The 12802-nt window shown below is 43.1% G+C and overlaps 1 protein-coding gene across 1 annotated transcript in view; it reads left to right on the top strand.

Moving 5' to 3' along the window:
• Nucleotides 1-12802, top strand: part of PLD5 (phospholipase D family member 5) — a 371133-nt gene that overhangs the window by 325890 nt on the left and 32441 nt on the right. The window contains exons 8-10 of the mRNA XM_063082894.1: nucleotides 58-226; nucleotides 6554-6668; nucleotides 12217-12455. Coding sequence (XP_062938964.1) covers nucleotides 58-226; nucleotides 6554-6668; nucleotides 12217-12455 — 523 coding nt within the window. The remainder of the gene's footprint in view (nucleotides 1-57; nucleotides 227-6553; nucleotides 6669-12216; nucleotides 12456-12802) is intronic.

The following is a 12802-nucleotide window of genomic DNA, read 5'->3' as shown; positions in this document are numbered from 1 at the left end:
GTAAATTTCTTTCCCCAAACTAACTTACTTTTATCTATATGGATATTATTTCTGCAGGACTTATTGGCCAGACTTGGATGGGAAAATCAGGGAAGCATTAGTTTTGCGAAGCGTTAAAGTCCGACTCCTCATAAGCTTCTGGAAGGAAACTGATCCCCTCACATTTAACTTCATTTCATCTCTTAAAGCTATTTGCACCGAAATAGCCAACTGCAGTTTGAAAGTTGTAAGTATTATATTGACTGTGTTATTAAATAAAAGAACCTTCGTGCCCTTTTCGCATCCATGAAAGCTGTAAACATACAATACACATTCACTTAAACTTCCAGTAAGAACCAGGGTAACAATCTTTGATGGAGAAAAATACTTCAGAAGGTAGGGTAAGTCATTTTTGAAAACAATCACACACGGAAAAGGAGCACAGAATCCAAGTGTCCCAGTGTCCTCTCGGTCTCGCCTCTTTGCACACTTCTGTTGTGTCCTCTCCATTCTGTCTGAACAGCCTCGTTCACCTGCTGCTCTTCTTTGTAAGACTGTGGCCAACAGCACATTGGAACATGCACCAGCACAGACCCTCACCCCGGCCCGAAAGTCCCCCTAGCCCAGGGTCCTGGGCCTGTTCCAGGTCCCTTGGGCCACATACTAATCCATCTCTTAATACCTTGAGGGAGACAGGATTGGGAACTGGTAACACTCTAAATGTGTACCTCTAGCTCATCTCTGACCTTGCTCTGGTTCTGACATGTATTACCCTCTTCTACCCTCTGCCTAGAACATTCTTCTTGTCCATGCTTCACCTGGCTACTGACCACTAAGCTTTGGCAGGCTCTCTTCTAGGTGAGGGGCTGTGCTCCTTGCAGCATTGAGGGACCCCAGGTGACAAGGGCTCTGCCATCAACTTTGACTCGTGGCTTCCAGCATTGCCCTGACCCTCAGTATCTCAAGGTCAAATGGGAAAAGAGGGAGGTTGCAGATTGCACTGCATGGGAGGTGTTTGTGGGTTAGGCCTGGAGGTGGCGAACAGCCCTTTAGCCTCCACTCTGCTGCACAGACATCACTACCCAGCCACACCTAATGGCAAGGGAGCTTGTGAGTGTGTTCAGAAGGGCCACTGTGTTCCCAAGGGGACAAGGGATCCAGTTCGTGAATCATCGTGGCCTGTAGTGCTGGGCATTCGCTATCCGTTTTACTCTCTTCACGCATAGAGAACCCTCGTCTTCACCCCACCCCACCCAATAAAGGAGAAAATGCAGATTGTCACCCCATCATGGCACAGCTTAAAGTTCAGGCTCTCCCAGTGATGTGCGGTTCTCACCGGCAAGTCTGGAACTGGCACCTCCTAGTTTGCTGATGTAAAAACTGAACAAAAATAACAGTAACTTACCAAAACCCACAACCAGGTTAAGATTACCTCCCTCTCACACAACAGGGGCAGGGTAAAAAGCGGGAGGCCTACAGCAAGGACAAAATCTCTCTGAGTAGCAATCATGACGTCCTCATACTCCTGCTGGTTCAAATCAGGGACCCAAGGTTGTTTTAAGGCATGAACAGCTAAAGGAGTTTTCAATCCTAGTTCGTGATTTCTTTGGCCATGTAGTTTTCTCATACACTTAGTAGGCTTCTGGCCCACTTGCTTCTGGTCATCTCCATGTGCCAGTAGCCACATCCAAAGTTTCTGGTGGCACATAATTCCCGAACTTGATTAATGATGATTCCTTGCCTATATACATCTCTCTCTCTCTCATGGTGACCTCACTCAGACCATCAGACCAGGGTGGTAAGATTACACCAATTATTTGCTCTTTGCTACAGGACTGAGTCATAACTGGCTTTGGTCACTTGAAGGATTTTTCAAACTTATTTCTACTGTTGGGCTCTAGGGACAGTCAGCTTTTCCAACCCTTTGAAATACCACATTTCTTGTCTCTCTCTTCTCTCTCATTTCTGCTGGCAACCCAGCCAGTCAGTCCTTTCCTGAGCTTCCTTCTCTCTCCTCTAATAACTTTCTAAAAGCACAAATCACAGCCAACACACACTGCACACAAATTATTTTCCAATCCATATAGGCAAAGGCCTATAAGCCAAAGATTAAGTGGTACTTGGTTTTCCTTCTACATAAATACAGATATGGTTTCACCAAATAGTTTTCTGCTCTACAACAAACACAGTAACTTTCAAAAGGAGAGAACAGAACTGAGGTGACCGGATGTGGGAAAGGTGGGGAGGGGGGAAGAGAGGAATCCGTAAAGGGCCACGAAAAATGATTACACTGTAGTATGTTAAATCTACTAATTACCCTGATTTAAGCATCACATATTGCACATAGATAATAATATTTGACTCTGTACCCCACAGATATGTACAATTAACTATGTTACAATTTAAAGAACAAACAAAACTACCCTCCTCCAAATAAAAAAAAAAGTCACAAAAACATTTTTAAAAAATAATTTTTTTTTCCTCTGCTTAGCGGTGGTCTCCATCTTTCCATCCTGCAGTACCAGTTCACTCACTGCCTGCTGCCCACTGGGTAATCCGACACCACACCATTTATTGAGTTTTTGTTACTGCAGCACCCACCTCACATTGCCCAGACATAGGAAGGACTTAACACTTTTTCAACAAGTGAAGGAATTTGTTGTAGTCATGAGTATATGTGATTAGCCAGGCACCAACTTAAATGTTTCCTATTTGTATATAACTCGATATTCACAACTACGCTGTGAAGCAGTTGCTTTTGCTATCTTACAGACATGGGAACAGAAGCTTAGAGAGATTAAATAACCTCCCTCAAGGACACTAGTTAGTAGTGGAGCAAGACTCAAATACAAATCTTTCTAATCCCAGAACATCATACTCTATGGCCTCTGCAAGCAGAACAGATCGTTGAAGTTACAAAGTTATTTTTTCTCTTTCCTTTCTGTATTCAAAAACATCATATACTGTATCTGCTCAAAGATGTGAGAAGCTACACATCTGAATTATATCCCTGAGGGTCAACAAAAATGGCAAATAAGATGTTTTTAACCCATTCATGCCATTAAAATATTTTAAAATTCATTTTCACGAAATCATTAACAATGAAAATACGTAAAACTTTAGAATCCACTATAAATTTCCAAAAAAAATAATGCTTCTCACTTGTATTTTCATCTTTATCTCTCTCACATTCTGGTAACATTGATGAAAACTAGAATTCTTATCTCTTTTTAACTGGTTTTTGTAAAGTGAGGCGACCATGCGCTTATCTGTGAGTTCACAAATCCATAGAAGTATTGGAAATAAAAACATGACTATGATCACTACCACAGATCTGTTTTCTAGGCCAGATTTGCAAATAAATGAAATAACCAGCCATTGGATCTGGGTGCCAACTTGGGGCTGGGAGTCAGATATGGGGGATCAGAGGAGAAGCTGGTACAGTCCCAAGAAGTCAGGCAGACACACAGGAGAACAGAGTCTGATTATGTCCAGCACCTTTCCAGGGACAGGACAATGGCTGGGATTGCTTCAACTCAGGGACAGCATTTTCCAGATAATTGAAGTGGCACACAGAGTTCCAGGGAAAATCAAGCGTTTAGTTCACCAGGGTATTCCCAGAGCCTAACATAATGCCTGGCACAAAACGTTCAAAGCATAGGTGTTGAATGAATGAATGAATGGTGAATGAGTGAAATCAAAGAAGGGAGCTGAACAAAGTAGAGGGGCCAGAAAGGTTCTTCTGTAAGCAGAGCCCAGAAGGATGCCTGAATCTGAGGCGTACTTAGCCATTTTCTGCAGGCGTGGGCTGGAGATGGGTGGCCTTGGGAGCACAGCGTGCTTGCATTCAGAGGAGCCCCAGCCTGGGCCTTACAAGGTCTGGCAGGAGCCGAGAGGAGAGTGTCTGGGGCCTTGGCACACAGTAGGTGCCTTTGCTTCTATCTCCTCTCCCAACTTTTCCTCAGGCCAATTCAGGGCCCCTGCCCCCCCAACCCCCAGCCCCTGCTTCCTGACCCCACAGCACACCTGCCACTGAGGCACTGCAGTGGAAAGTTCTGGGGTATGAACTGTTAAGTGCTCTTACTTAAGACTTGTAAGAAATGAGCAAAAATTAGAATCGTGTTTTAACCTGTACAGTACTTCACCAGCTTCACCTTTTTGAACACAGATGGTCACGTTTCTTGAATGAACCAAGCATTAATAGCTCCCCGCTGGCTACTTTATAAAACAGAGGCCGAGCATTTCTAAGCCTAGGTGGGAAAGAAGCTTATAGCCCCAACATCTAGAACACAGATGGGTGAGAGCACTTCCAAGAAAAGTGGGCACTGGAATCTCGCATATAGCAAGTCTTCTGGAGCCTTGGAGCACTGAGAGAGCAGGTGGCCTGGGAACAAGGCCAGGAAACTGTCACCTCCCCCCAGGTGACGGAGGTGCAAAGGATTACTCAAAGCCCATTTCTCCAGAGCAGTGAGCGGCCGAAAGCGGTTACCCCCAGGAATAATTCTTTCAAGAGAAGAAAGATCCCCGGCATAGCCCTGAATCAGGTTTTCTCTCCATTTTTATTCTCCAGGCAAGAAAGTTACAGAAAAGGAACATAGGTGGTTACAAAAAGAAAAATGAGATAATTGTCATACTTTCCCATCATAAGGTTTAGCTGCACCAAGGACATCTGCCCTTAGAGCCAGCATTTTTGCTGTGTTACAATTTTTTATCTACAACAGAGACTTTAGCCCTGGGAAAGTTTTCTGTCTTTCCCAGGCTTAGCATTTCCATGTGCGATACTAAAAAGTTAGACATTTGCCTTATTAATGGTGGTATCCTCCACAGGAAACTGCCCTCAGAGGAGCAGGCACCTCACCCCAGCCTTATGTGGGTTTGTAGCCAAGAGAGACTCATGGCAAGAGAGGGCGACTCACAAAATTGCCCCAGCTGGCTGAGTTTTTACTTTTTAGTAAATTAAAACGTCTGAAACGTCTTTGCTGTTGTCTACAGAATATTAGGTGTTTAATAAGGTCAGTGAATAAGATCTGATGTTTGTGGTCATTTTAGCATCCCACATAAAGCTGTTTCCCCTCTTTGGGGCCATCTTTGACTTTCTGGAGCAAGTGCATTCTCACTAAAGCCTCACACAGTGACTCCATCCTTGACTTAACTTAGGGGGTGTATTTTATTCTTTTTCAAATCCATCTTGGTTCTATAATAATATCTTTCTGAAAAGGAAACAGTCACATGTGTGGACATGTGTCATGATAGAATGTCTGAGCAAGGTGACTGCCAGCTCTTATTGAGTACTGACACTCAGTACTCACGTGACCTTGTGAGTATATGACTATGACTTAAGAGACTTCACAGGTTGTTAAGTCACTTTGATGTGTCCACAAACTGACACAGATTTTGCAGAAGACAGGAACTATGGAAATAAGGTGAACCAGGTAGCATTGCCTATGACCGTGGTGACATGGCCCTGGGGGAGCGTTCCTCTGTGTCGTGGAGTAGACAGTTCTTGGGTAGTACATTTTGGTCATGCACCATGGATCCCAAGGGTTTTACAAAAAATCAGAATTTGGAATTCTGGGGGCTGGAAGAAACTTTAGTGATCACCCCTAGATTATCATCCCTCTCAACTGTGGAGATAAAGAGAAGACTACCTCTCACTATGTCCCTAAACCGAATTTGAGCTCTTACAGTTTAAAACTAAATGAAATCTCCTTTTTGTTCCATTTTTCTCTGCCTCTTCTTTTTTTTTCCAACACACGTGATTCCACAGCTATAAGACATTCCGGAAAGATTCCACGCAGGTCTGAAAATGTTTACCATTTTCCAATGTGGAGGAGACCTGAGACTTTTGCCTTTGACTGGCATCTTCCTGGGAGCTCCATCACAATTTAAGCCTCATCTAAGCACTTAGCAAATTCAGCAGACCCCTGAGGGCACAGGCCCAGCCATCCCACTCAGTCCCCCTTCTCCTAGCTTCCCTATCCCCAGCCTTGGGCGAGCTGGAATATTGCTTTTGGGGTCACATGGAAGTTGAAATTCAGGATTCACGGTTTCAGATTGTGATGTTTTTGAGCTGCCTGTTAAAAGAGTTTGTAGACTTAGGTGCTTAGATGGAAAGTATTTGTTCCCGTAGCAAAATCTCTTTGACCTTTGCAAATCAGCTAGTCATTGGCATAATATGCAACATGTAAGAATACTCATTTAGTTCATTGGCATGCTTGACAGAAAGCACCTGGAGGCATGCTTCAGATGCCAGTACACCCCCATGTGTAAGACAGTGAGAATTAAACAAACTTCTGGCCGTCACCCTGTTGAAAGAATGAATTTTGTGTTCATGTTGTAGCTTTAAAGTGTTCATTATAGACCTAGTTGAGCCTGCTAATTTTCTCTCTTGTTGCCTGTATAGGTTTGAGAACAAATATAGCTTCATCTATATGAAGTAGAAAGTCTGTGGTTTTAATAACCCAATATGAGGTCTATTGCTGATATTTGGGTAATACACTCTTTTGTGCTCTTGAACAGGACCAAAGATGTTCTCTATTCACCTGCTCTTTTTTTTTTTCTTTCTGTCTTGCAGAAATTTTTTGATCTGGAAAGAGAAAATGCTTGTGCTACAAAAGAACAAAAGAATCACACCTTTCCGAAGTTAAATCGCAACAAATACATGGTGACAGATGGTGCAGCTTATATCGGTAGGTGTCAGGGCTATCAGGCTCTCAAGGGGGTGGCCCAGGCAGTGGTGGTCCACCTGTGCTCTTCAGAACCCCAGGATGACTGGGGGGCCTGAAGGGCAGGAGACAGAATGGTTAGGGCAAAGAGGTCTTCCCCAAACATCTCCTCTCTGGCCTGATACGTTTACTAGCAGACCACGTAAAATGTGTTTTCATAAATGTTTTGCAGAAATTCTTGGGTCCATTTACTACATAGGTGAGGAGGTGAAGGGCTCATCCAAGGTGAGTCCAGGCACTGGACTGAGCTCTGTGTTCACTCCCTACCCCCAGTACTACAAGCCAACCTGTCGAACAGTGCCCGGCAGCTATCCCACCCCTGCTGTCTTCTAAATGTCTAGCTAAACCTCAGTTTTCTCATCTGTAAAATGGGGCTAATAACAGTTTCTACTTCATTGAGGGAAGTTTAAATAGGATGCTATAGGCAAAGCACCTAGCACATAGATGAGATACTTATTAATGTTCATTGTTATTATTAAGGTAACAGAGTTTCTGATGCAAAAATCATTTTATACTGGTGGGATTATTTACTAATGTATCAAATCAGTTATGATTTTTCATGATGTTTATGAGTCCTGAGTAATCCCTTAACTGGTACCATTGCAGGCAGAGTTGAAGCAATCTATAAAAAGAAAGCACATAAATCTAAAAATAGCCGTGTGGTTATTTCATTGTACAGTACAGATGAGGTGTCAGTCTCAAAACAGAAAAGAAAAACATGTTTGTGGAATGTAGGGATATGGAATCTATTTTTTTTTTCCAAATTCAGTGAGTAAATAAAAAATGTACCCTTTTAATTTTGTAAAACACTTGATTTATCTTATTTAATTCTCTTAGCAACAGCGCCAATAGGAAGGGTAGTCTTTATGACCTGCAGTTTGGAAAAATGAGGAAACCCGGATGTTCTGGAAGATGATAATATTATTTTTTTCCTGTTGATCTTCTCAGTGACCTATGATGTGATTATTTGGATTTTCTCATGTTTATCAACCTATGGAGACTAGAATAAAATCAGCTTCTTCTTAAGCAAGTGACAAAAAAATTTTAAAAATCTTCAAAATCTATTAATTATTGGGAAACCCAGGGATGGATCTGGTTTCAGGTGAAGCAGGATTTGGGGACTCAGGTCTGGATATCTTACATGCCGGTGGGGTTGACTTAAAGTAAAATATTGTATGTATATTCAGTAGTGACTTGTGCCTGTATTCAGATGTTATTTTGCTTGATTAAATAAGTGTTCTGGAGTCAGACAAGCTATAATTAAATCTGGCACTAACACTGAGAAGCTGGAAATGGTAGAAAGTCACATTATCTCTGAGAGGCTCTGTTTCTTTATCAGCAAAATGGGGTTAATAATACCCCCCTTTGGTGGTGGTATGAAGAGCAAATGAGATAACATATGAAAAGTTCCTAACACTGTCTCATCTATCTAGATTCTTGGTAAATATTGATTCCTTGCTATCTCCTGTCTTCTCTATATAATACATTTTTAAATGAGTTCATTTTACACATAACATTTTAGCAAAACATTAATTCCCTAGAGTGAAGTGTAGTTCTCATCTAAAAATATTCAAAGAACACCAAGACAGAATATTCATTGATAATTTAAGTAATTACCAGCTTGCTCTGAAAATCTCCTAAGTCGTCACTCAGACACTTGCCGAGAATGCGGAATTAAGAAAAATCCACACTAGACCTTGCATGGAATTATAACTCCATTAAGTTTTCACGAGATTTACAGAAGAGTCCTGAACAGTGTCTTCGCTTTAATTTTGAATTCCCCAGAGTATATTAGAGTCAAGTGCTGCAAACATGTCTGGAAGATGGTTGGAAGTGCTGGAGGTTGCCAAGCAAGGGGGAGGTTGAGGGGGCCTTCCCCGGGAGCTCCCTGCACCCTGGCCACCCCGCTCCCCAGGGCGACACTGCAGCTCCCCTGGCAACCGCAGCCCCCACATGCATCTTTAGAAGCTGAAAAGGCAGGCTCAAAAAAATCTGGGTAAAACTACATCCCGATTAAAAAAAAAAATACTGAAGCATAGTGTGATGTTAAGTTTAGCCAAACCATCAGGAAGTAAAAGGTAGAAAAACACAATCATCCTGGTGTAGGAGTTACTTCATCGGCCTGTGAAAGCTTCCCAAAGCTATAATTTCTGAGAAGAACCTAATTAAGGCTTTTGAAAATCAGTAAAGACGCTGGACATTGGTCCCATTCATTGTCATGAAGGAAAAAGCTGATTTCACAGAATAAGGCTTCACAATGCTGTCACCTGTCTCTCTCACCTTACCCCTCTGTGTGCTGCCCCCGAAGCCTATTTCTATGTCTGTTGCCTTCAGAGAATGTGGTCCTCAAGTGTACAGAGCAGAAATCTCAAGGTGGCTGTAATGCTCCTGATCCTGGGGGTTGAGGTCATAGTTCAGGGTGAAGTGTACAATCCGTACCACAAAAGATGCCTTTAGCATCAGAGGTGACATGAAAGAGAAGTTCAGTGTGGGCTGTGGAGTCAGACCTGGCTCTGAACCTCAGCACTGATGTTTTTTTTTACTCCTGCCTTGGACAAATTCCTTAGCCTTTCTGTGTCTTAATTTCCTCATCAGCATCATGGAGTTAGTATTGTCACCTTTGAGGGTTGCAGTGAATGTTGAATGAAATCACGTCATGAGATTATGTACCTGCTGCCTTTGGTACAGTGCCTGCCACTGCAGAGGTGAGACTTCAGTGTCTTGTCCAAAAGTCCTTGAAAGGCACGCGGGACCACAGGAGCCTTTTGCTTATAGAATGAATGGAATATACTGCCTGCCAAGGGGTTCCGGAGTAACTCTCAACCCACAGTAGCTGCCAATCCCCAGTTTAGAGGTCCAAGCCTGTATTCAGCTGACACTGAACACTTGCACAGACCACAGCCTTTGAGCACATGATCAGGAACACAGTACTGGCAAAAGGGGGAGAGGAGGTCTCTGCAGAGACCCTGACACGATATTATGTATTATTTGGAGGACAGTTTGCTAATTTACAGCAGAAAAATCTGTCCAAAGGTATGTCTGTCACGAAGCCACTGACAGCGTCATTGAGCTGGGTTTTTGGTGTTTTTTGGTGGCAGGCCAGTTTGAAGATCTGAACCCTTGACCCTCGTGTTATAACACCGCCCTCTAACCATCTGAGCTATCTGGCCAGCCTGTGGTGTCTACTAGAGGGATGGGTAATGGGTTGAGATGGGAGGAGCAAGGTAGAGAGAGAGAAAGGAAGTCCTTCTCTGTTCTGATAATATTTGATTCAGGGACTTGGTATTCTCAGGCCCTAAGTGATAAACTTAAGCAGAAAAATAAGAGACAAAGCCCCCAATGTTCTAGGGGGCTGCATGGAAAAGGGAGTGGCTATGCCTGGGGGCTCTGGAGACCAAAGGATGAAAGCTACAAAGGCACAGGCATTGGCTGTCACTGTGGATGTGCCCTGGCCGGGCAGTTTCTCCCACGGACAGCTGCAGGGCTTTGGGTCAAGGGTGCCCGAGGACCAGTGATCTGAGCATCTTATTCAGCAGATACTTCTGCAGTGATGGCTGAGTTGTATGGAGCTTGATGGATCCAGCCCTTAACCAAAGAAGCAGACAAAACCAGCAGCTTAGGTCAGACCTGGGCTGGAGGAACTTTCTAAAGTAACTTTGTCAGACTTGACATGGCTAAATATTTTCTAGTGAGAACAATTCTCGGCTTGTGGTATTGTAGACAGTTCATGGAGTCTGGCAGATGGGGGTACACCATTGATTAGCCACGTGACATGGGGTAAATGTATTCACCTCTGAGTCTCCCAATCCTCATCTGTAAAGTGGAGGTGGATCCCACCAACCACATAAAATAATGGATATAAATACCAAATATAGCGCTTTGCTCATGGTAGGGACTTAATAAATGTGAATCCCTTTACCTCAAAGTCCCTTATATCCCGACCTCATTCCTCAGCCCCTCCCCTATGTGTTCCAGTATCCTAAACACATCTTTTGTTCACAAGATGTCACACTCCCCTTGGGGGGTTGGCTCTCTCCTTTCCCAGTTCCTAATTCTATGCATCTCTTATTACTCAACAAAATGTTCCTTTCCTGGCAGATCTAGCCAGACTTATAAATTCCTCCTCTCCTGGCATTGTGCACATATATCTTTTATGCTGTCTCATACATTTTGTCTTATAATTTTTGTCTCCCTCCTGGACTCCTTGAAGGCAGGGACAGTTATTTTCAGTTCACAACCCCTAACATTGTATCGGGTAGACACTAGGCACTCAATAAATACAATTAAATCAATGACAAAGTAGGTCAAAGAAATAAATGGTACTGTACCCTCCTGAGGAGAAACCTTTGTTCTCCTGCTGGAACCTGCTCCCCCTTGGATACCAAAGACAACCATGTGGGAATCTGGGGTGGTCCAGCCCTTGTACCTACTCCCACCTTGAAGATGGACCACATGCGAGTGGCATAGACATTATTAGCCTCTTCCTGGGAAGATCCCTGCCTTCCTTCCTGATAGGAACTGAATCGTGTTCCTCCAAAATTCATATGTTGAAATCCCAACCCCCAGCACCTCAGAATGTGACCTTATTTGGAGACAGGGTCCTGACAGAGAAAATCGAGTTAAAATGAGGTCACTAGGGTGGGCCCTAATCTAATCTGATGGATGTTCTTATAAAAAGGGGAAATTTGGACACAGAGACGTGTGAACAGAGGGAAGATGTGGGGAGACACAGGAAGAAAATGGCCATCAACAAACCAAGGAGAGAGGCCTGGAACAGAGCCTTCCCTCTCAGACGCCAGAAGGAACCAAGCCTGCCAACGCCTTAATGTTGTCTCCAGAGCTGTGACACAATAGATTTCTGTTGTTTAAGCCACTCAGTTTCTGATTCTGGTATAGCAACCCTAGAAAACTGATGCACGACCTGACACCAGGCAGTCGTACTTGAGAGTTTGCTCTCCAACCCCGATTCCTGGGCCAAGGGGCCGGATCCCAGACCGGAGAGTGACATGGGGCTTATCGAGGCATGTGTGTGTTCTCAGGAACTGGTTCGCCTTCTCTGGCTTCAGCTTTTTCTTTGATGTGGAAGCTTCTGAGCATTATAATTAGAATCCGTCATTTGTACAGATGGATTAGATGTTGTCTCTTTGAGAAGGTAGTAATTGTTCACAGGATTTTTCAGTGTATTCCTGTATATTTCAGATGTTGCTGTATTTAGTGTGTCTTGTGAATGTCAATAAGAAATAACATTTACAAAGAAAGAGAACAGCAGATTCCTTGTTTTGAATTTCAACTTGAGCAAAGCTGAAGAAAATGCCAAAATAATATGCAAATATTAATCTGCCATATGTAAGGATTCTTGGAATTTTTTATTTCAGAGCTGTCAACACAATTCAGATTCTCTGTCGTTATTTCTGGGTGTTTATGATTTTTTTTTCCTAAGTCTGCATTTTATTACATAGGGAATATTCCCAATGGATCCTAACTCCTCACCATTATTTTTGTTTGTTTGCAGGAAATTTTGATTGGGTCGGGAATGATTTTACCCAGAATGCTGGCACGGGTCTTGTTATCAACCAGGCAGATGTACAGACTAACAGGAGCATCATTAAACAACTTAAAGATGTGTTTGAGAGGGACTGGTACTCCCCCTATGCCAAAACCTTACAGCCCACCAAACAGCCGAACTGCTCAGTCCTGCTCAAATTCAAACTCCCCTCAGACAAATCCACCCTCCACAACACTAGTGCCAAGGCGCCCTGGAGCACATAACGTGGATGAGCTGGGACAGCTGCATATTTCATATTTATATACAAAGGATTTGAGGAGAGAATAACAATTTAATATGTCTTTTTTTTTTTTTAGGACAAAAAGCACACTTATTAAAAATGTTCTCTAAACGACATGTAGTATCTTATCTAACAATGTCTTAGCGCTGTGTCCACTAAATTTAAGAGTTTTGTATTTGTTCCTTCCTACAGGGACTGTCACTCCGGCTAAGAAGTTAGTTTTTATGTTTGCATACAGATTTTAAGACTTTGATTCCTGTCGCTTTCTAGTTTTAGAACTTTTTCTGCTGACCCGCCTGCCTGGTCAGGTCT

The sequence above is a fragment of the Cynocephalus volans genome, chromosome 18, assembly GCF_027409185.1.
Source record: "Cynocephalus volans isolate mCynVol1 chromosome 18, mCynVol1.pri, whole genome shotgun sequence".
Taxonomy (NCBI): domain Eukaryota; kingdom Metazoa; phylum Chordata; class Mammalia; order Dermoptera; family Cynocephalidae; genus Cynocephalus; species Cynocephalus volans.
This window is presented reverse-complemented; position numbering and strand designations above follow the sequence as displayed.